We start from the raw sequence: 22245 nt of genomic DNA, 5'->3' as shown, positions 1-22245 counted from the left end.
ATACAAATAACACAGGCATTTGTATGGCTATTGAACACTAACATTTCTAACATAAAGCAATTTTAAATATAAGTTTACTTAATCCAATATTAATATATTTTTATTTTACTGATGTTTTGTATATACTTTAATAGGATGCTCTGTTCTATTTATGCCACATATTACAATATATCCTAAAATAAATTTAAGTTATTTTCCTGCTTGGGATAGTAAAGGATTTTAATATAAATTAATATTTCAATAATAAAAATATTTAGAGTAAGATGTAAAAATATTTATAATATTCACTGTAGAATTTCAGAAGTTTTATAATGTAATTGTTTATACTATATTTAATATTAAACTTTTAGAATTTACATATAAATCTTTTTAAAAGAATTTTTTTTGGACGAATAAATTCTATCATTTGAAAGTATTTACAAGAATATTTTATTCAAAGTTTATGTTATTTATATCATATTTTTATTTTATTTTTCAAAATAAACAATATTTATTTACAAATAATATCAAATTTTTGAAAACAAATGTCATATGAATTTCATTCTCGGATGACTGGCTCATCCATCAACGAGAAATTTAATCGATAAAAATCTTGATAAAAACATTCAGATATTATCTATATACGGCAAGTAATCTATATACATTTTTTAAAGGAAAAAAGTAAGCAGTATCATTTTATGCCATATAAATCAAACGTTGAAAACTTTTGTTTTTATTAAATAATAATCCTGACAAAGATTAAATAATAATATCCCATGTGAAGGCTTTCTCATCATTCCTTCTACTAAAAAAGCGAAAAGAAAAAAATCATTTACTTTAAAAATATTATTTAAAATATGTTTTAAAAATGTATTATTGCATTATTGTTAGCTGCTCAAAAATAACAAAAATTTGAAGAAAAATAATTAAATTTTTTTATTTAGTCTTACGTGACCTGGGATGACCACCCCCATAAAATTTTTTACATTTGGATGACCGAACTTATTCGTTCGGTCATCCGAATGTCAAAAATTTAACAAGGCCAGTGGTACTGCTCTGGGGACTCGGAATCGATTCTGCATGGGTGAAAATTAGGAATTTTGGGGGGGTGATGTGCCCTGGATATATCCTTCCTTACCAACCGGCCTCATTGTGGATCTTGCAGAACCCACGATGGGGCTTGAAAAAAGGCTCTCTTAGGGCGGAAAGACAAAAAACCACCCAATAATAACAAAAACAAGCAAACACCCCATTAAGAAGAAAACAAAAACAAAAAATAAACAGTTTAAAAATTCAAAATTAGTACGTAAAATTTTTAAAAAATCATTTTATATTTAACTATTTAATATTTGATAATATTCTTATTTGCATATTTTATTATTTCATAATTAATTACAATTAAACAAGTTGCTCCCATACATTAAAGTTATATTTATCATAATATAGAGAGAAGGTATATCTAAACGTTAACGCATTACGGTTATAGTAACTGTTGTTACTCAGCTACACGATTATGAACTTGTCTCGTCGAGAGAAATCTAATGTCGATAAATATATTAGTAATTTATGATGATAGTCAAACTTTCAAACATTATGAGAAATCAACACTTCGATAATTTATTGCATGCGAGCGTTATGAACAGCTCATATAGATTGATATCAACTATTACAGTGTAATTATGCAACATTTATCTGAATTAATATTCATATAATGTATAAATTATATTCAATTACCATTACTACTGTTAATATCGTCTTGAAATCACTATCTATGTAAAATTTTTACGAAAATTGTACACGTTTCAATCCAAGTTGATTAATTTATGTTATACTTTTAATATTAATTTAAATTTTTATTGTAAACGAAGATTAAATTTCGCATCTATTATTGTAAATAAGATCGCATTTCAGCACAGAATTAAAATATAAAATATTAGTTGACATCTTAAATCAAACTTAAAATCTCAAGAACGTTGTGCTCTGACAGTAATTTTATTTGAACAAACTTTCTAACACTAATTTTAATTAATTAATGATTTTTGTCACATGATTAAACTTATTGCAATCAGTATTTTCGAAACTATAATAACACATCGGAGTTTGTTTAAACATCTGTCCTGTTAAAATAATATATTCTATAATTTCTTATTAATGGCTTTATATTTCCAGAAACGAATACTTTTTAAAGGTTTATTGCTTTATCAAGCGTTAAATTGTGTTAATAGTAGCCAGAGCTGAAAGAAACACAACTTTTTCCGAAATTTATTTTGATAGATGATGGCTAATCTTTTTTAATTCATTTAAAAAGCATGAGTATAATATAAAAGACTAAATTTTGGAGACGTCTGTAAGTCTGCTCTCCTGTTACTGCCTTTATTTGAGCTGTAAACAGCTGCGATCATAATTGAATAGCGTATTCAACTTGAGAGTATGGCTATAATTATTATTATTTGTACTTTGATAATTTTTAGTCTCAGGGCTTGCTTCCCCTCTGTTAAAGTACGAACATAAAAAATATAACAATAGTATTCAAGTACGGATTGAAGAGTAACTAAAAAATTACATGTTTAAATTGCATTTTGATTATAACATAAACATTAATTTTTTATTTCATATGAATTTATGCAACTTTACGTAACAGCTTGCCATACAAATAACACAGGCATTTGTATGGCTATTGAACACTAACATTTCTAACATAAAGCAATTTTAAATATAAGTTTACTTAATCCAATATTAATATATTTTTATTTTACTGATGTTTTGTATATACTTTAATAGGATGCTCTGTTCTATTTATGCCACATATTACAATATATCCTAAAATAAATTTAAGTTATTTTCCTGCTTGGGATAGTAAAGGATTTTAATATAAATTAATATTTCAATAATAAAAATATTTAGAGTAAGATGTAAAAATATTTATAATATTCACTGTAGAATTTCAGAAGTTTTATAATGTAATTGTTTATACTATATTTAATATTAAACTTTTAGAATTTACATATAAATCTTTTTAAAAGAATTTTTTTTGGACGAATAAATTCTATCATTTGAAAGTATTTACAAGAATATTTTATTCAAAGTTTATGTTATTTATATCATATTTTTATTTTATTTTTCAAAATAAACAATATTTATTTACAAATAATATCAAATTTTTGAAAACAAATGTCATATGAATTTCATTCTCGGATGACTGGCTCATCCATCAACGAGAAATTTAATCGATAAAAATCTTGATAAAAACATTCAGATATTATCTATATACGGCAAGTAATCTATATACATTTTTTTAAGGAAAAAAGTAAGCAGTATCATTTTATGCCATATAAATCAAACGTTGAAAACTTTTGTTTTTATTAAATAATAATCCTGACAAAGATTAAATAATAATATCCCATGTGAAGGCTTTCTCATCATTCCTTCTACTAAAAAAGCGAAAAGAAAAAAATCATTTACTTTAAAAATATTATTTAAAATATGTTTTAAAAATGTATTATTGCATTATTGTTAGCTGCTCAAAAATAACAAAAATTTGAAGAAAAATAATTAAATTTTTTTATTTAGTCTTACGTGACCTGGGATGACCACCCCCATAAAATTTTTTACATTTGGATGACCGAACTTATTCGTTCGGTCATCCGAATGTCAAAAATTTAACAAGGCCAGTGGTACTGCTCTGGGGACTCGGAATCGATTCTGCATGGGTGAAAATTAGGAATTTTGGGGGGGGTGATGTGCCCTGGATATATCCTTCCTTACCAACCGGCCTCATTGTGGATCTTGCAGAACCCACGATGGGGCTTGAAAAAAGGCTCTCTTAGGGCGGAAAGACAAAAAACCACCCAATAATAACAAAAACAAGCAAACACCCCATTAAGAAGAAAACAAAAACAAAAAATAAACAGTTTAAAAATTCAAAATTAGTACGTAAAATTTTTAAAAAATCATTTTATATTTAACTATTTAATATTTGATAATATTCTTATTTGCATATTTTATTATTTCATAATTAATTACAATTAAACAAGTTGCTCCCATACATTAAAGTTATATTTATCATAATATAGAGAGAAGGTATATCTAAACGTTAACGCATTACGGTTATAGTAACTGTTGTTACTCAGCTACACGATTATGAACTTGTCTCGTCGAGAGAAATCTAATGTCGATAAATATATTAGTAATTTATGATGATAGTCAAACTTTCAAACATTATGAGAAATCAACACTTCGATAATTTATTGCATGCGAGCGTTATGAACAGCTCATATAGATTGATATCAACTATTACAGTGTAATTATGCAACATTTATCTGAATTAATATTCATATAATGTATAAATTATATTCAATTACCATTACTACTGTTAATATCGTCTTGAAATCACTATCTATGTAAAATTTTTACGAAAATTGTACACGTTTCAATCCAAGTTGATTAATTTATGTTATACTTTTAATATTAATTTAAATTTTTATTGTAAACGAAGATTAAATTTCGCATCTATTATTGTAAATAAGATCGCATTTCAGCACAGAATTAAAATATAAAATATTAGTTGACATCTTAAATCAAACTTAAAATCTCAAGAACGTTGTGCTCTGACAGTAATTTTATTTGAACAAACTTTCTAACACTAATTTTAATTAATTAATGATTTTTGTCACATGATTAAACTTATTGCAATCAGTAACTAATCCCAGAAATCATGAACTGCGTGAAATGATTAAAATTTATGTAATAACTTCATTTACTTTTCTTCGAGACAAATAATAATTATTAAAAATACGTATGTGTGAATAAAATTTAGTAATAATTTTTCATTTGTTTGTTTTTAATATTTATCACAATCATTAAAAGAGTTTTTAGCTTTGTTTTCATTTATCTCGAGTGCCACCGTTGCGGTCAACTCGTTTGGTCGCGGTTTCGCTCCTCACCAACAGGTTGGCTACTTGGAGTTTTCGAATTTTCTTCATTTATCTATCGCATAAATAGGTATCAATTGCTCGTAGAAAATCCTGTCGGAAGGCACTGCCTTCTTGGCAGATTGCCCATGTGTTCGTTGCCTTATTCCATCAATCAAACTTCATTTCTCTTAACACATCATAAAATTAAATGTCAGACCGAATTGGTCAGAGAAGAAAACGATTTGTAATCGGAAGGACAAATCTTATTTCAGAAGAATCTAATAAAGCAGCGCGAATTTAATGGGCGGATGGCTAAGATAAGTTTTTCGTCGGTTAGTCCCGGATATGCCGGGCCCCGTCTCTTTCACCACCCGGCTGCCCTGGACAAGTGAATATGGGAAAAGGTCTTCTTAGTACCCATGGAGGAAATAGCTAAAAATAAAAAGCGACGTGTATCTAATAGGTTCCTAAGTGCATACATAAGTACTGTACATTCGCGGCATTGCAACAAAATAAACTTGTATCGTTGTATATTGTTATAAGGCAGTACTAAAAGCCATAAATAACGTTCAGAAATATCATCCAAGAGAACATACCAACATACCTTAAATATCTTGAGGTTTAACTTCATTTAATTCTAACAAATTACTATATTTTTAAGGTTTTTTTTAACTTTTTTGATTTATGAAATAAGTTACTATTTGAAATAACAATACCGGTATTTTTAACAGGACGACATTATTCAAAAATTTCTTTCTTTAATTAAAAAATTATGACAAAGAAAACTTGGCCAAAACATATTATGACTGACTCGTGATATTAACAGATACGAAAAACTATCATTTCATATAAGTTAATTAAAATATATTTAAAATACCACAAGACAGTAAACCCTTTCTATAATGGTTATCTGCAAACCTAAATCTGTCCATTATAGACAGGTATCCGCGAGGTTTGTAAAAGTTACTTTTAAATGAAACATTCGTTTAATATAGCCTGTACTGTTGTTACTTACGGATATAATACACACACTATGCAAAAAATTGCAATACGACACACAGTGGGGCCAAATCTCAAAAAGCTGGCCAAAAGTCAAAAGCATTATCAATTTGGCTGAAAGTCAGTATTCGGGGGTTTTCGGGATCGCTGATTACGAATCCGAAGTCAAAATTTGAAATAAAAAGAAAATGACGGATTTAACACGAACCACTTTTATAGAAAAAGTACAAAATAAATCCATATATTGTTTAATACGATAAAACATACAATCAGTTGATTAAAAGTTCATGCATCGTCATCCAAAGAATAATTTCTTTCGCAATCAGATGATTCAACTTTGAAATTGCTCGAGCTTCCTGTACTTGCTGGTATACGTGGAGCAACTAACAATAAAACTGCTTCTGGAAGCAATGACTTTGAGTTTTTTCAAGGTAATTCGCACAAACTCGAAATAAACGGATCGGATATTAATAATAGGTGTAAAATAATGTCTTCCACTGTTTTCACTCGGGAACTTTTCTTGCAAAATCTTCTCGAAACTTTTTAATGTATTTACGCGTATTAGTAGACTCTTGAGCGTCTTCAGACATCTGCCCTATCGGCAATATCGATGAATTTATCACTTCTGCACCATGAATCAATATCTTATGTGCACAAGTTGGCATGCAGAACCACTGATATAACTGCACAAAGTAACGAGCTGTCTGTAAAGCATAATTTTGAAATTCTATGAAATCGATTTCGTGGCCACACGAAATTGTCCGCAATATGACACGGAAACGCTTAATCAAGTCCTCATCAACCCCTGTAATAGCAGCAGAAATGCTCGAGTTTTCGAAAAATTGTCGAGCGGTATTCTCATCATTCGAGCTACCGAAACCAGGCTTTGGTTGATCGACTATTAGACCCAATTCTATACGGAAACCCTTCTGTATATTCGTTTTTCAGAATCTTATTTCTTTATTTTCTTTATCACTATGCGCTTGCCACAGTTTGATTTCAAGCTTATATGCTACACGCAAACAATATTCAAAACACCAGACAAATTCAAGAAAAAGAGCAAAACATTCCGCGTCATTAATGTACAAAATTCAGAAAACTATGTTTTACATTGCAAGAACTCGCACCAATGACACAGTTGCAGCTAGTTGCAGCTAGTTTTAATTTTTTTCATTCAATAATAGTTCCATCTACAACATGCGATCGGTCTAGTCGCAGAACTCTACAGAATTTATGAACTTTCCTCTACATGTTTAAAATTTTCTGTTGGAATCTTCCGTTCATTTTCGTACAAATCATTCGTTTACAGTTATCACATAAAGTATTATTATCAATTTTGTGTTACATTATGATATTCTACTTACTTGCAGCTGCAAATTCCATTTTTTAAATTTAAATTCGATTGATTTTTAGAGATTTGGCACCCTATTGAATATAGCGTAGAAATCTTTGCTTACTGCATGATGCGTCTAGCTCGATCGAGGGTCCCCTTTCAACTAAACTACAATAGCAGGTATTAGGATAGGGGGCGCTAAAGTCTAGAATTCGACCTTCGGACTCTTATCCAACCGAACCCACGACTAGAAATTACCGGAACTTAAACTCTATTTTTCGACTTTTGGCCAGCTTTTTAGGATTTGGTCCCACTGTGCGACACATTACGCTAATGAAGTTATTAATTCATTACTGCACATTATGCAGTAATGAATTTTCATAAGAGAGTCATTATATGTTCGCTGACGGCCGGATGATCGACGGTTAGGGTAGCGACACAATGCTCTGGGGACCTGGACGCGAATCCATACAAGTAAAAAAAAACCCAGGAATTTTTCGTGGGAGGTCCGCCGAATATATTGAACCCGGTCCGTCATCACCAGCCGCCCTAGCCTTACTAAGGCTTCTTAAACTCGGGCTGACTTACGCGCCATTTTCAGGCCAAATCAATATACTACAATCTGCTGCCAGGTGTTCGCTGTAATTTTAGTGTTAAAATTTTAAGGCGAAATAGGCGATTGTTTTGCAGTTAATTGACAAACCACTCGAAAAATAGTTATTGAGTTTATTATTGTTTAATTTGTCTGTGTATTTAAATGGTTTTACTTTTTAAATAGGCTATATTACATAAATTTAATAAAAAATACATGTAAGGATTATCATAAAATACAAGTCCTTACATATATTTATTGAACTCTTAATTTAATTTAAGTAATTACTATTATTAGGATTTTTTAATGAAGTAAGCAATAAAATTTAATGAAATTATTCTTAATTAGTGTGATCATAATTGAGGCGATTATTTCTATTACACTGCATTTTTATACTTATGTTATAATCTCGACATACCCATGTTTAAATAATCGCGAACTACTGTTGATATTTATAACAAATAATGACTTCATAAAACTTGTATTCGGCAAAAATGTGAAATGTCTTTTTTCATCAAATATAAAAAAGTTGTACTGTTTTCAAGATGGTTATTCTAATAAATATCGATATCTTCCAAGAAATATAACATGCTAACATTTATTCATAACTTTCATATCATTGATAAATTTTGAAAATAACTTTGGTACCGCTATGAAAGTAATAGCTTTGTAAGTTTTAACAATGCTCATTGCACTTTCAATATGCCACGAGCCAAGTGTTGGCCTAAAAATGGCGCGTAAGTCAGCCTGGATTTTAAGAGCCCTAGGATTAACCCATAATGGGATTGCCAAAAAAGTCCTCTTAATGCCCACATGGCGTAGAAAGTAAAACTAAGAAGTGAGCAGTAAGCCTTAGGCCGAGACCCCACTGGCGTAAAAACCCTTCTTGTCGTTAACGTTTATTAGGTCCAGCTTCTTGTCTGTAATGACCAATAAACTGTCTCTTTAGAAAAATTTCAATAAGCAAAACGAGAACGTGAAAAGAGACAGATGAATAAAAGTTGCAACACCACAGATATAACAGTTGTAGGAATGAATGTTCACACAACTGATTTTCATCCAATCGATGTCTTGTATGTTAGAGCCCGCGCACATTACAGACTTTTTGATCGGTCTTTAAATTACAAGAAGACATATGCGAGTGCGCACACTCAAATAATTTGAAATCGGCCGATAATAAAGTTTAATGGGCAGTACGATTCTCTTCAAACTCAATAATTTGCAAATGGAATATGGCTAACAGTTATAGCAGTGTGCGGGGATGCATTCCAATTCGACTAAACTATCGTACGATAGTTTAGTCGAATTATCGATAGTTTAGTCTGTAATATGCATGTGCTCTTAGTGCATCGAAAAATGTTTCTAATAATTATAGTCGTAAATCACCGATTGACCTGACCTGACCTGATAAGGCTGTGTTTATGCAGAAGCGAGAAATGCAAGAGGGAAGAAAAAACACCAGGACAGGTAAAACCAAGCAAACCAAGACCATTCACCTACAGAAATACTCTCCTTGATTTTCCTCTAGTTGCATTCGTGCGAAAGCGGAAAGGTAAAATCAGATGAATTTTACGTGTTCATAGGTAGCGTTATAATCGTATTTCACATTTTCATGTGCTGGCATTATGTACTATCGAATTATAAATTTGCCTAAAAAATCAAAATTTTCTTCCTTTTATTTAACGACCTCGCTATGTTTCTGCAGCTTCTCTGGCCACTTTCTTCACGTTCGACAGATTGTCGGCGTGCTCCGTCGTCCCAATTTTATTATCGTTGCGAAGAAGCGAGACTGTCGAATTACTGTGCGTGCGCCAACTCAAAAGAGGGGAGAAAAATACGAGCAAAACGTCAATGGATTGAACTTTCGAGAACGAGGGAAACTGTCGCAATTGTCGCACATTACGCGCGAATACTCCGATTTCCTCGTCTGCATAAACTGCGTCGCGAGTACGAATTCTGATCCGAAACGTTCTCTTTCGCCTGTTTTTCCCTCTTTTCGCATCTGCATAAACGCAGCCCAAGTGACCTCTTACAACGGCAAGTTAGCCAACATATTAATTTTACCGTCATAATAAAATTGGATAGTTAAATCGATTTTAAGAACTCAACAGGGAATATAGTATTGAATCTTTGAAATCGATTTGACTACAACCGCAGAAACTCCAAACAAGGAAGTCAAATCGATGAGAATCTATTGTGTCCGTTAAGGGAGATTTAGACATCAACCGTAATGCATTTCACGTACTACGGTTGATCCGTAGTACATAAAATCCGTAATCCGTAATGAAGTGTATTCGCTTACGAGAAGTCGATTATAATAAAGTTACATATCTTTTATAAGAAAAAGTATGTAACTTTATAACATAAGGTATAACGAAAATTATCTGTTAAGGAGAAGTGTCCGCTTTAGAGAGATGATCGTTAAAAGAAGTTTTACTCTATCTGTACATTTCACATAGAATATTTTAGTATGTAATCTTAAAAACATTTCTGGAATTTTGAATAGATCATTTCGTTCAGATTTAGATTAACACGGTGATACAATTTCCAGAAAGACGCAAAAATTCATCCTTTCCGATTTTCTTTATTTGTCGGTCACAAATTTTTGGATCCTCAAAAAGTCTACAAATCGTCTTATAAGCTTCAATTTCAACTTGAGAATTAGAAAATCGTTCTCAAGAAACAAACCTACTAAGGGGACGATCAGATCTTCCTCAAATCTTCATTATAATGTGAAGAACAGAACTTTTGGGAATGTTCAAAGTCTTTGATAGCATCCGTAATATTATTTGACGCTAATTTATCACCTCAGCAACGGAGGAAATGTCTTCTTTTGTTAGAGTCGATATGGGACAACCACTTCTCTCGTCTTCTTTTACCAAATCCCTTCCGTCACAAAACCGCGAATACCACCCGAAGATGTTAGACCGGTTCAAAGTCTTATTACCACATGCCTTTTGTACCAGTTTTTAGAATTTCTACAGAAGATGGAGTGCATCTCGACACCATCCAAAGAATGAACAACAGGAATAAAATAAGAATGCGACACACGACTTGCATTTTTTTGATATTTTTTAATTACTAAAATAAAACATTTAACCCGGATTTAGAGTTACTAAATTTAGAATTTATTTTTCACCCACCGTCGGGAAAAGATTTGCCATCGCTGCTCTATTAAAAAGTTCAAAGTTAGTACAGTATTTTGTTTTAACATTTATAATATCATATAAGTTATTAAAATAACTGACGACCGAATGATTCTGTATTTCACTTTATTAATTTATAACACGTTTTATCATAGAAAGTTTAACATAATTTAATTATAAGTAAATTTTCTTACCTTTAATTGAAACATTAAATATGAATTAATCAAACGGTTAAATGATTTTTACTAAACCATACTGAGTACAGGTGACTTCTACGAATCATATTTTTAAGCAAAAATATTGATAGATGCATATGTAAATATTTTAATGTTAAATGTGAACTTTTACAGTGACAAAGTTAACCAGTTATTTTCTGAAATTCTTCTTTTAGAGTGTAATATTATGTAAATAGGTTAATCTATAACATGTAAAAAGTTTTAGGTTTTCGTAATAAAAAATCCCTAATAATTTATTTTTGATTTAATTTCGAGTAAACACATTTTTATATAAAGTGTTTATTGATATATTTTTCAGCCCAATTTGTCTTTACTTCAGCTGCTAGTTGTAATTAAATAAACATGAAATCATATAAATTAATTTCCTTTATTTATAACATTTAATTTTATTAATAATTTTACTATTGATTCATTTTAAATCTTAACGATTAACCCTTAACTGGTTTCGTAAATTTTACAATCATAACTGGTATCATGGGGGCTGCGCAGCCCCCAAGCAAAATTTGCCTTTAGAGAGCAAGTTTAACAATGTGACAGTTCAAAACTACATAAATGCTAAATGAAACCCTTCTTTAGTATAATCAACTTTTATTTATTTATATAATTTTCTTTACTTAATTATTACAAGAAATCACAAAATTGTTACAACTTTTGGTGTATGCTTTTTTTAACAATACAAAAATCTACCCTATTGTAAGTTTTTACCAAAGATATTTTTTTTTCTTATTCTTAAGAAACTAATCTTATAAAAAAGTATCTCTTATAGCCTCTAACTATCATTTGTTAAAAAACCACAGGTAATATAATCACTTCTATTTTTAAGACTCAGGAACATTTTAACGCAATTACGTAGTTCAGTCTTGAGAGTTATCACATAGTATTTTTGTAGTACTATGCACTTTGCAAATAAATTTCAAACAACTGTTGCACTTAGTAGCATATTTACCATCTTTTTTTCCAGCACAAAATGACAACATACTCTTTTCAGGAGATTTCGGCTTGATCTAGCAATTTGTATAATATTATCATCTATTAGCAGTTCAAATGATTCTTTGGTAGTCATTTTGAATTTTTGATGCAAGATTGAGATATCTTTGCAAAATAATTGTAAAAATAAAAAAAAACATAAAAACACATTTCCACAAAAAACCAACGTAACTGGTATCGTGGGGGCTGCGCGGCCCCCAGAAGGTACGTAGCTCCATCCTTGTAAGTGCTACAGGGCCGAACATTTGGCACTCGCTAAGAGTCGCGACGTAATGAGATTACATAAAATGGCAGCTGCGCACGATATTTAGTTTTTTAAAAAATCGTAAAAATATGACGCGTGGGGGCCGCGCGGCCCCCATAAAACCAGTTAAGGGTTAAGAATTATTTTGGCAATTTTTAATCATATTTTTAATTTATTTAATTTAAAATATACGCTCTGAATCTCAAATTAGTAGTGTCTTTCCCCTGTACACGATACTTTCCTGATTACAACAGAGTCGTATATAACTCCGTGGTGGGGAAATTTGACTTGAAATCACGTGACTTCTGGTCTAGAAAGGAATTCCTGTATAGAAAATCGGGGCTCCTGCCCCTAAACTTTTCATATCTGGTTTCGTCTTTCATCTATCTAATTACATTCTCAAGATTAAGGAAAAAGGACAGACACATAGTGGGAATTTATAGGTCTACAATTTTTCAAATCGCAGCACAAAAATGTTTATTTACGGTCGAGAATTTTAATTAATTAAATAACTTTTTATTGCATAAACACTTTGTAAATACTACGTATATAGATGGCGCTAGGCTAGGGCCAGAGTCCTTAAATCTCCTCGCTCACTTGTCCACTCACCCTGAAATAATTTATTTAAATTTACCTAAAGGGAAAGGTGGTGCAAGATGGGACCATGGGGTAAGACTGGGACGTCTGTTTATTCGTGGTTAACACGCTTTCATCTAGCTGTTATTTGGGAAACTAAATGTCAACCTCAAAAGGGATCACGGGACGAGAGAACGTCAGAATCGCTCTCTTTGTTTGGAAGTAAGACAGTTTTCTACATTTCGGCAATACTTCATCTAATTTTACGCCCGCTACAAAGTTTCTACAAAATAAGTATTATTGTGAACTTTTACATTACCTTTTAGATGAAGATATTATGGTATTCGAAGTAACCTTTAAGACTGAAATTGTTTAGTTTTGAAATAAAGTTGACCCGTGTTTGCAGTCAGTATGAAAAGTGCACGTTGGGGCAAGATGGTAGGGGCAAGACGGGGTACCCGCCTTGCCCCTACCATCTGGCCCAAGGTCGGCCATGAATTCTGCCGCTGGCTAGAGGCACTGCAATATAGTGCAGCGAACTAGTTTTAAATTTGTTGTCATTGATAATTCTATATTACCTTTTCGAATATATAAAATAATAAGTTTAAAAATGATCTTTTTATAGAAAATGAAATATTCCACTTTTAATCATATCTAACTGTAATAAATTTATACAGTATATACTGTATTACTTTATTATTTATGTTTTTACGTTTCATTTTATTTATGAGAACATTTTTTTAATTTAAATACTATCTTAACAAGAAATAAAATGTGAGATAACAATCGAAATAAAAATTTTTCCACGAAAAAAAATATCGTCTGCTTACAAAATAGCGAAACTGAGCATGCGCGAAGTGACGGTATCGTCTGGTAAAGTAAATACGAGTAAGTTCAAACTTATTATTATTATTTTCCGAATAAATAAGTATAATGTAGCCGTTGTGATAAATGGGCACATTGTTCTTATGCCAATACTGAAGAAAACGACAGTTTAACCATTTTAATTTGTCCTTCTTGTATATAAAAATAATATCCCCATCTTACACCACGGATGAGACAAGATGGTCAGTACATTTACATATAATTTTAAAATTATATGTAAATTTAAATTTTCTTGTTTTTAAAAAAGTTTTTCAAAAATTAAATTTTGTATTATATATTATTAAATGTTATAGTTGCTGAGAATAAAAAAATTATTGTCCTCATTAAAATGGTTGCCATCTTATGACTTTTCAAACCTTAACGTCCGCATCCTGCCCACCTTCCCCTACTGANATTGTTTGTCAGTAAGACAGTTTTCTACATTTCGGCAATACTTCATCTAATTTTACGCCCGCTACAAAGTTTCTACAAAATAAGTATTATTGTGAACTTTTACATTACCTTTTAGATGAAGATATTATGGTATTCGAAGTAACCTTTAAGACTGAAATTGTTTAGTTTTGAAATAAAGTTGACCCGTGTTTGCAGTCAGTATGAAAAGTGCACGTTGGGGCAAGATGGTAGGGGCAAGACGGGGTACCCGCCTTGCCCCTACCATCTGGCCCAAGGTCGGCCATGAATTCTGCCGCTGGCTAGAGGCACTGCAATATAGTGCAGCGAACTAGTTTTAAATTTGTTGTCATTGATAATTCTATATTACCTTTTCGAATATATAAAATAATAAGTTTAAAAATGATCTTTTTATAGAAAATGAAATATTCCACTTTTAATCATATCTAACTGTAATAAATTTATACAGTATATACTGTATTACTTTATTATTTATGTTTTTACGTTTCATTTTATTTATGAGAACATTTTTTTAATTTAAATACTATCTTAACAAGAAATAAAATGTGAGATAACAATCGAAATAAAAATTTTTCCACGAAAAAAAATATCGTCTGCTTACAAAATAGCGAAACTGAGCATGCGCGAAGTGACGGTATCGTCTGGTAAAGTAAATACGAGTAAGTTCAAACTTATTATTATTATTTTCCGAATAAATAAGTATAATGTAGCCGTTGTGATAAATGGGCACATTGTTCTTATGCCAATACTGAAGAAAACGACAGTTTAACCATTTTAATTTGTCCTTCTTGTATATAAAAATAATATCCCCATCTTACACCACGGATGAGACAAGATGGTCAGTACATTTACATATAATTTTAAAATTATATGTAAATTTAAATTTTCTTGTTTTTAAAAAAGTTTTTCAAAAATTAAATTTTGTATTATATATTATTAAATGTTATAGTTGCTGAGAATAAAAAAATTATTGTCCTCATTAAAATGGTTGCCATCTTATGACTTTTCAAACCTTAACGTCCGCATCCTGCCCACCTTCCCCTACTGACCAATATTGAGGGTTTCTTTAAATATAAATTGATGGTTTACCAAGTAATCACATGTGCTCACAACTTTTTTCCGCTTAGGTCTTACTGAAAAGCGATCGCTAAATTTTAGAAATTAGTGTTTTTGGTGGTAAAATGTGCAGATAACACTCGTTCCATTACAATATTGTTTCGCTCCACCTTTGCCCTGCCAAACTATAAAAATTACGCCATTATTAAGTAACTATTCCTTTCAACAGTTAACTTAAGCGAAAATTGGAGGGAGCAGAAAATGGCGTAAAAATTTTACATTGTCGTATCTCTGATTAGGTATATAGATGTCATAGGTACTGTACTGTACACAAAAACTTATTACGTCTGGTGGTATAATACCGTTAAAATGTTTATAAAAAGTTTATAATCAAAATACTTAATACAGTCAAAACCATCAGGACCTTCGAAGTTAATTATCTATTGAAAAAATAAGATATGTATTTACATTAGTTACATTAAATATAAAGACTTATCGCTAGTCAACAGATTTCACATTAGCGAAAAGTATAGTAGTCGTCTTTGCTTATAAAGTATACTACAGTCGTTTGCCATTATTTAAGCGAAATATCGTGAAAATATTGCAAACGTTGCAAGAAACAGTTCACTTTCCAAAATTTGAAAAACGTTTCTTAAATGCAAGAGCAGGATAGTAGTATATAGGTGTTATCCCACGGTTTACGATCTCTTGCGTAGCGCTAAGGACTTATAGATAGGAACAGTGCTGCGGATATTTACGAGAAACCCTTCATTCTAGACTATAAGAATAGGGTCAGCAAAAGGTTATACTTTTCGTGTTACAAGAATTAATTTAGGAGCACGAATACGATTTGGATTGAGGAAGACAAATATAACTGCATAGCCATCATGTCAGCATTACCAGATGATGATCCCCTCATTTTAAGGACGCTAAGTTGCTTATAACTGATAGGGGCCAAACAAAAGAAAATTAGAAAGAAGTTAATCATATGCAAACATACCAAGGATAACCCGTAACAACAACAAAGCAGAAAGATGCTTATCCTCGGTATGGAAATAGGCCTATACAGTATACTAAAATATCACGCGCTCAACAGTTCTATTTATATTTTCTCATATAAGCACCGTGTTCATTTTACATTATTTTGTATTTTTTAATTTTATTTCTCCAATGTCCTATTATGTTTTTGTTCTATATACAAATTTGTATATTCTATTCAAATTCAAATCTAAGTACTCCCATTTTATGTTCTGTTCGATGTATCTTGAAGCATAGATTAATGATAATCTGTGTCTTGAAGATAGCTGCCATATTAAAATATTCTAATTTATTTTAAAAACATCTTTACATTGTTAAAATATAACGATTCTAAGTTTTGAAATGTTTTCATTAATATCCACTGCAATCATCTTTCATTTATTTGCAAGCGTGCTCCATTAAATTGCAACAAGTAGCATATTAGATGAAACGTTTCCAATAATTAAGTAAAGTTCTCATAATTTTTGAAATAATGGATTACATTTTTGCAATGTTTCCAGTAGTGCTATCCTTCCGAATATTTTTTAAAATTTAATAATTTTTCGATTTTTGTGCTATTTAAGAAACGTTTTTCAAAATTTTGCAAAGTGTGAACTATTTCCTCAAAGTGTGTAACATTCTCTACGATTTTCGCTTAAATAGTGGTAAGTTAAAATTGATATAAATCGCTTAACAACTTGATCCATGCAAATGTTTTCATTGTATTTTGGTTTGTTTTTTTAAAATTATCCTCGATTTGAAGATAATATGCTAATACTCGTGCATTACTATCTCGTAATAAAAAAACCGTTTTTAATTTTACGTTTTACTGATATTAATTTCGATCACGATTCTAAAATTTGTGGTGGTTTCTCGTACTATTATTTTTGGTTTTTATGCTATAGTCATCGTACCTAGAAATGTCAAAATAAACCAAACTTGTACTGTTATGTAAGAAAAGTTGCATTCAACGTATGTTTTGAAGATGGTGGTCTGTATATAAGTGGCACAAATGTTGGCAGAAATCTTGTAGCCAGTGCCATAACTAGCTTTTCGTGTGCCCAGTGCAAAATTTTATTTTTAACTCCACCTATTTTATTAAAATATATATATATATTTATTTAAAAAATACGATAGAAATGACCAATCATTTTATAATTTTAATCAAAAAGCATATTAGCATTAGTTACGAAATCGGTCCCATGGCGGCAAACTTTAAAATTTGAAAAATAAAATTTAATTAATACTGATCATTTCTTGATACCCATTTTAGGACCCCTTGTGTCCTCGGTCGCGTGCATATGTCCTCGTTGCAATGCCTAGTTACAGTAATGCTTGTGGCTCATTTTGTATTCTCTCTATGACTATTTTGCAGCACTTGTGCTACCGAGCTGTCTGGTTCGGTAGAGCTTTCGTTTTGGTTAATATAAAATTCTGGAGTAGTGTGGTGAGTACTTGTTCCACGGTCACTTTACACTATTTAGTTTTTCCCAAATATTCACTAACTAGGACGATGCAATGCGCCAGGATATATTTGCAGAAAAAAAAAGAGAATTTTCCTTTTCTTGCAACAGAGGAGGCCGTTTTCGTCTTCTGACCGAAATGTCAATGTTGTTAATGTGTCCACTATCAGAAACAAACTCGTAATACAGTAGAAAGGCTATAAAAATCAATTCGTCAGTATGTATTTCCCGATTTCATCTTTGTTAATCTTAGAACGGGATGGCGAACCTATGGAAAGTCGGAAATAACGTTTGGCACGCAACATATACAATAAAGAATAAGTGAAATCGTGTAAATAAAAAAGTGTCTTAATTTCAGTTTTTTCTCGTGGTTTTATATTCAGCTCAATAAAGCATCCTTTTCTCAATCAGCTATTTTAAATGTATGCTATCAATAATTAAAGTACACTCACTTCGTTTCTTTATTCGTGCTGAAGTTTTAGACTTAGACCTACTTTTAAATTATTTGAAAGATAATTATGCCGACTAAATGGCATCGCACTACGACGATGGCAGGTTCCCCATCCGCCATTTTTTAAAATAAAACTTTCCTTAAGCGTACAATAATTGTAAAGCTTATCTCATAAATGTAGAAAAAGTTCTTTGCTGGCAATGCTGGGATCTACTGTGCGTAGTGATATATATATATATATATTTTTAAATTCGCAAACATTTACAATATATAAAATTTTTTCAGTAAAAATTTTTCACCATCATTGTATTCATTTTTATACAAATACATATAATAGAAATATACAGTAATTAAATCATTATAATCGAATGATAAAACTAAATAAAAATATATCATCGTCAAAAATATTGTCATTAGTTTGAAGTCTACTGATAAATTATTTAGATTAATGTTTCTTTAAGACATATTTCTAACCTCAACAAGTATCCACAGATAATATGGTAGCATCTCGTAACTAAGCGAAATACATTAGAACATACAGTAATAATAATTTCATCGCAAATTTTCAACGACTGTTCGTATCAATAATTTTCATATTTTGTTAATCTAACAAATAAAGGATAATTATTTCATGCATTGAATAGTAACGGATTAACCAAATTAAGTGCCCCAAATATACGGTCAAAGTATGCGAAAATAGTAACCGGAAAAAAAAATGGTAAACTAACAGTAACCGATCTGTAAAAAGTAACTTTTACATTAAAAAAACCTATTTACTAAAAGATAACGCCACACTGAGCCCTGCCTTTTGTGAGATTTTCAGAGATTACACATTCTCAGGGGAAGATCCTGGATTACAGTCACATCCAAAAGCTTCTATTTCTTTCATATAGAGAATATATTCCTTAGAAAATATATATTCGCTATAATCATACATAACACTCAGAGCAGAAAAAGACTATCAACAATATTTAAAGAAGAATAAATAATAATTCATTGAAAAATTAATTAATACTCGATAAACATCCCAGGTTTAGTTATAATTTGACTTCTTGAAGGTTTGGAAGTTGTATTGAAACACGGAGTCGTTGTTTCTATGTTTAGAATGTCGTAGATTTTTTTAGTTACTAACTCATATTACGATTCACGCGATTCTTTTTATACTTACAACTTGAATATATTCTTTATACACTGCTATTGATAACATATATCTAACGCTAAAATTTTTTTAAAGATTACGTTAACCCTAAAAATGCTTTCTTACGTTAACCCTAAAAATGCTTTATTCTTACCTACTTCTAAATTAACATTTATTTAGGGTTTTCTTTTTTTAATTCTTAACACATTATGGATATTCTGAATAAGAATATCCGTAGTGTGCTGAGAATTACGTTAAAAAATCCACAAAAAGATTTTTCCCTACTAGAAATAAGGCTTGTTAACTAGTTATAATTTACGACTAAAAATAAAGAAAGGTATTTTCGATCGAATAATAGAAATCAAGCAACGAGTTGCGTAAACTTTCCAAGCCAAACCTTAAAATTTTGTGTGGTACCAACTATCATGAGATGTTATTTAAAATACTGATTATTATTAATAATTATAAAATGATAAAAAGATTAATTTTGAGGGTAGAGGCGAGTTTTATTTTTAAAAAATTGCAAATGCTAATAACGAGTAAAATCATTAACCCCAATCTATCTTCCCATCCACTTGACCTTTAACCACTAAAATTTAATAGCATCAATTGCCTTAATACACAAACTTCCCTGAAAATTTTCAGAAATTTTCGATAAAAAGCATCGAAGTTATTACACTAGGTGAGCAAAATTGTGTGGGGGCGGGAACAAAATAAATAAATAAAAAGAACTTTGTGTTTTTAATGTATGTGTTGAGTTCAAAATGTAAAAATCTTGGGGAGTAGCTTTTTTGATTGTCATAATATCCTTCTTTTTTTTTTTCTTTCCTGGCTGGTATAAATATGTATCTAAACGGAATTCGAACCAAAATCCTGTAATCTAGTAGAATTACTTTACAAGTTAAAGATCCAACAACAGCGGCTCTTGATAAGCATTAAGGAACTGCAGCACTCATCAACGAAAAATAAAATCATAAAATAATATTCCAACTTTTATTACACCGTAACTATGTAAATTATTATGCATGGTTAAAATTACCAGCGATGATCAAAACAGTATACGAAATTAAAATGATCGTATTAGGACGGGTGCATACGGCGCACCCTCCCGCGACAGCACTGTTAAACATTGCAGTGTCATCTCTCTCCCACTCAGATAACAATACCTCAACGATACGCACTTATGATGAAATGCTTGAAACGGCACTGTACTGTTCAGCACAGCAGTGCTGTACAGTGGGGCAACATGGCACAACAGAAATTACTTTCAGAGTACTGCGTAGGTTAATATGAAAAATAATTTATTTTTAATTAAAAATACATATAGTTTGTTATGTATAGTAGCTGTTACTCAGCATTTCCATTTTAGACAGTCATGAGCCGCCACTGGACATCAATGAAGTAAAATTCGACAATTTCAACACATTCAATTTCTCAGGAAAATATTTCCCGTAACATGGAATCGAATCAAAAACAATCAACTGAATTCGCATAAATCGCAATTAGAAATGAAATACAGTAGATAACGCTCCTAAATACAATATCTTATTTGTATAAACAATAATTTTGAAATTTAGGAATATCAAGTTGTTGACAAGGAATATAATACTACCGTATTATTATGACTTACAGGATAAATAAAATATAATTATTACTATTTATATACATTACATCTAATAAATAAAATTCTTTCTCAGTAAAAACAATTTTAATATTTCCGTAATTCCAATGAAAATTTTTTAATAAGAAGTATATACTTACATTTTTTTTAGAATAAGTCAAAAATCTCATTCAGTGTCGTGTGCCAGAAAATTTGAGCGAGTGAAAACCTCTTTCAGCTTAAATCCGTAATTCAATAATGAAGCTCTACCTCTATGCATATATTTATATAAAATCTTTAAAATTTTATTAAACTCAGCAGTTTAGCTCTAAAGCTTGCGATCGTGGCCAAACATGCTATCTAAAATAGAATAAATAGTCAAAGAAATGTCAATTAAAATATTCCAGACCATGTGGTAACAAGCGCGTGTAGGTTTGTCGGCTTCTGGTATATATAAATCTTCATTTAAAATGTACAGCATATAGTGTGTGTAAATCTATATGTTAATAAATCACGTCAATATTATTACGAATTACATAACTTTAATATAATGCACGTTTATTAAATTAATTTATATTACTGTTGAGTAATCGAAATTTTAATACGTTTTTTGTAAATATTGTTTTTCCCGTAGCGATCTGTAATTTAGATATTTAACTATTCGAATGATAATTTTACCCTCCAAACACACTAAAGAGATGATAATATTTATAAATATATTTTAAATTTTAATTCTCAATGTTAATATAGAATAATATTTCATAATTTTTCTTTTAAAAATGTAAACATTAAGTACATTTTTTAAATTTCAAATAAGATGAATTTATTTTATTATTTAGCCATAAATTAATTTACATAAAAAAAATAAAGAATATTTAATGTAAATTATATTTTAAATNTTTAAATTTCAAATAAGATGAATTTATTTTATTATTTAGCCATAAATTAATTTACATAAAAATAAAGAATATTTAATGTAAATTATATTTTAAATGTTTTATGGAAATGTAAATTTATCGCATTCAATACTTTTAGTTGCATAAAGGTTTTTCAAATTTCTATGAAAACTCTTACAAATTATCATATATAAAATGGTCGAATATTCAAATATTCATTAATTTATTTATTAAATTCGTTATAATTATTTTTTCGTCACCATATAACAGCAAATCAATACAGTATCCCGAGTATCGCCTCAATCATAAATTATTATTTTAGT

The 22245-nt window shown here is 30.3% G+C and overlaps 1 protein-coding gene across 1 annotated transcript in view; it reads right to left on the bottom strand.

Annotated features, from left to right (window-relative positions):
• The window catches only part of LOC111637964 (cytochrome P450 302a1, mitochondrial-like), a 36770-nt gene extending 15266 nt beyond the window's left edge, over window positions 1-21504 (bottom strand). The window contains exon 1 of the mRNA XM_023383569.1: window positions 21188-21504. Within this exon, the coding sequence (XP_023239337.1) occupies window positions 21188-21217 (30 nt within the window). The 5' untranslated portion in view covers window positions 21218-21504. The remainder of the gene's footprint in view (window positions 1-21187) is intronic.
• Window positions 21505-22245: the final 741 nt, after the last annotated feature.

Source organism: Centruroides sculpturatus, unplaced genomic scaffold (assembly GCF_000671375.1).
Source record: "Centruroides sculpturatus isolate CEXI.00-Female unplaced genomic scaffold, Cexi_2.0 scaffold1170, whole genome shotgun sequence".
Lineage (NCBI taxonomy): Eukaryota > Metazoa > Arthropoda > Arachnida > Scorpiones > Buthidae > Centruroides > Centruroides sculpturatus.
This window is presented reverse-complemented; position numbering and strand designations above follow the sequence as displayed.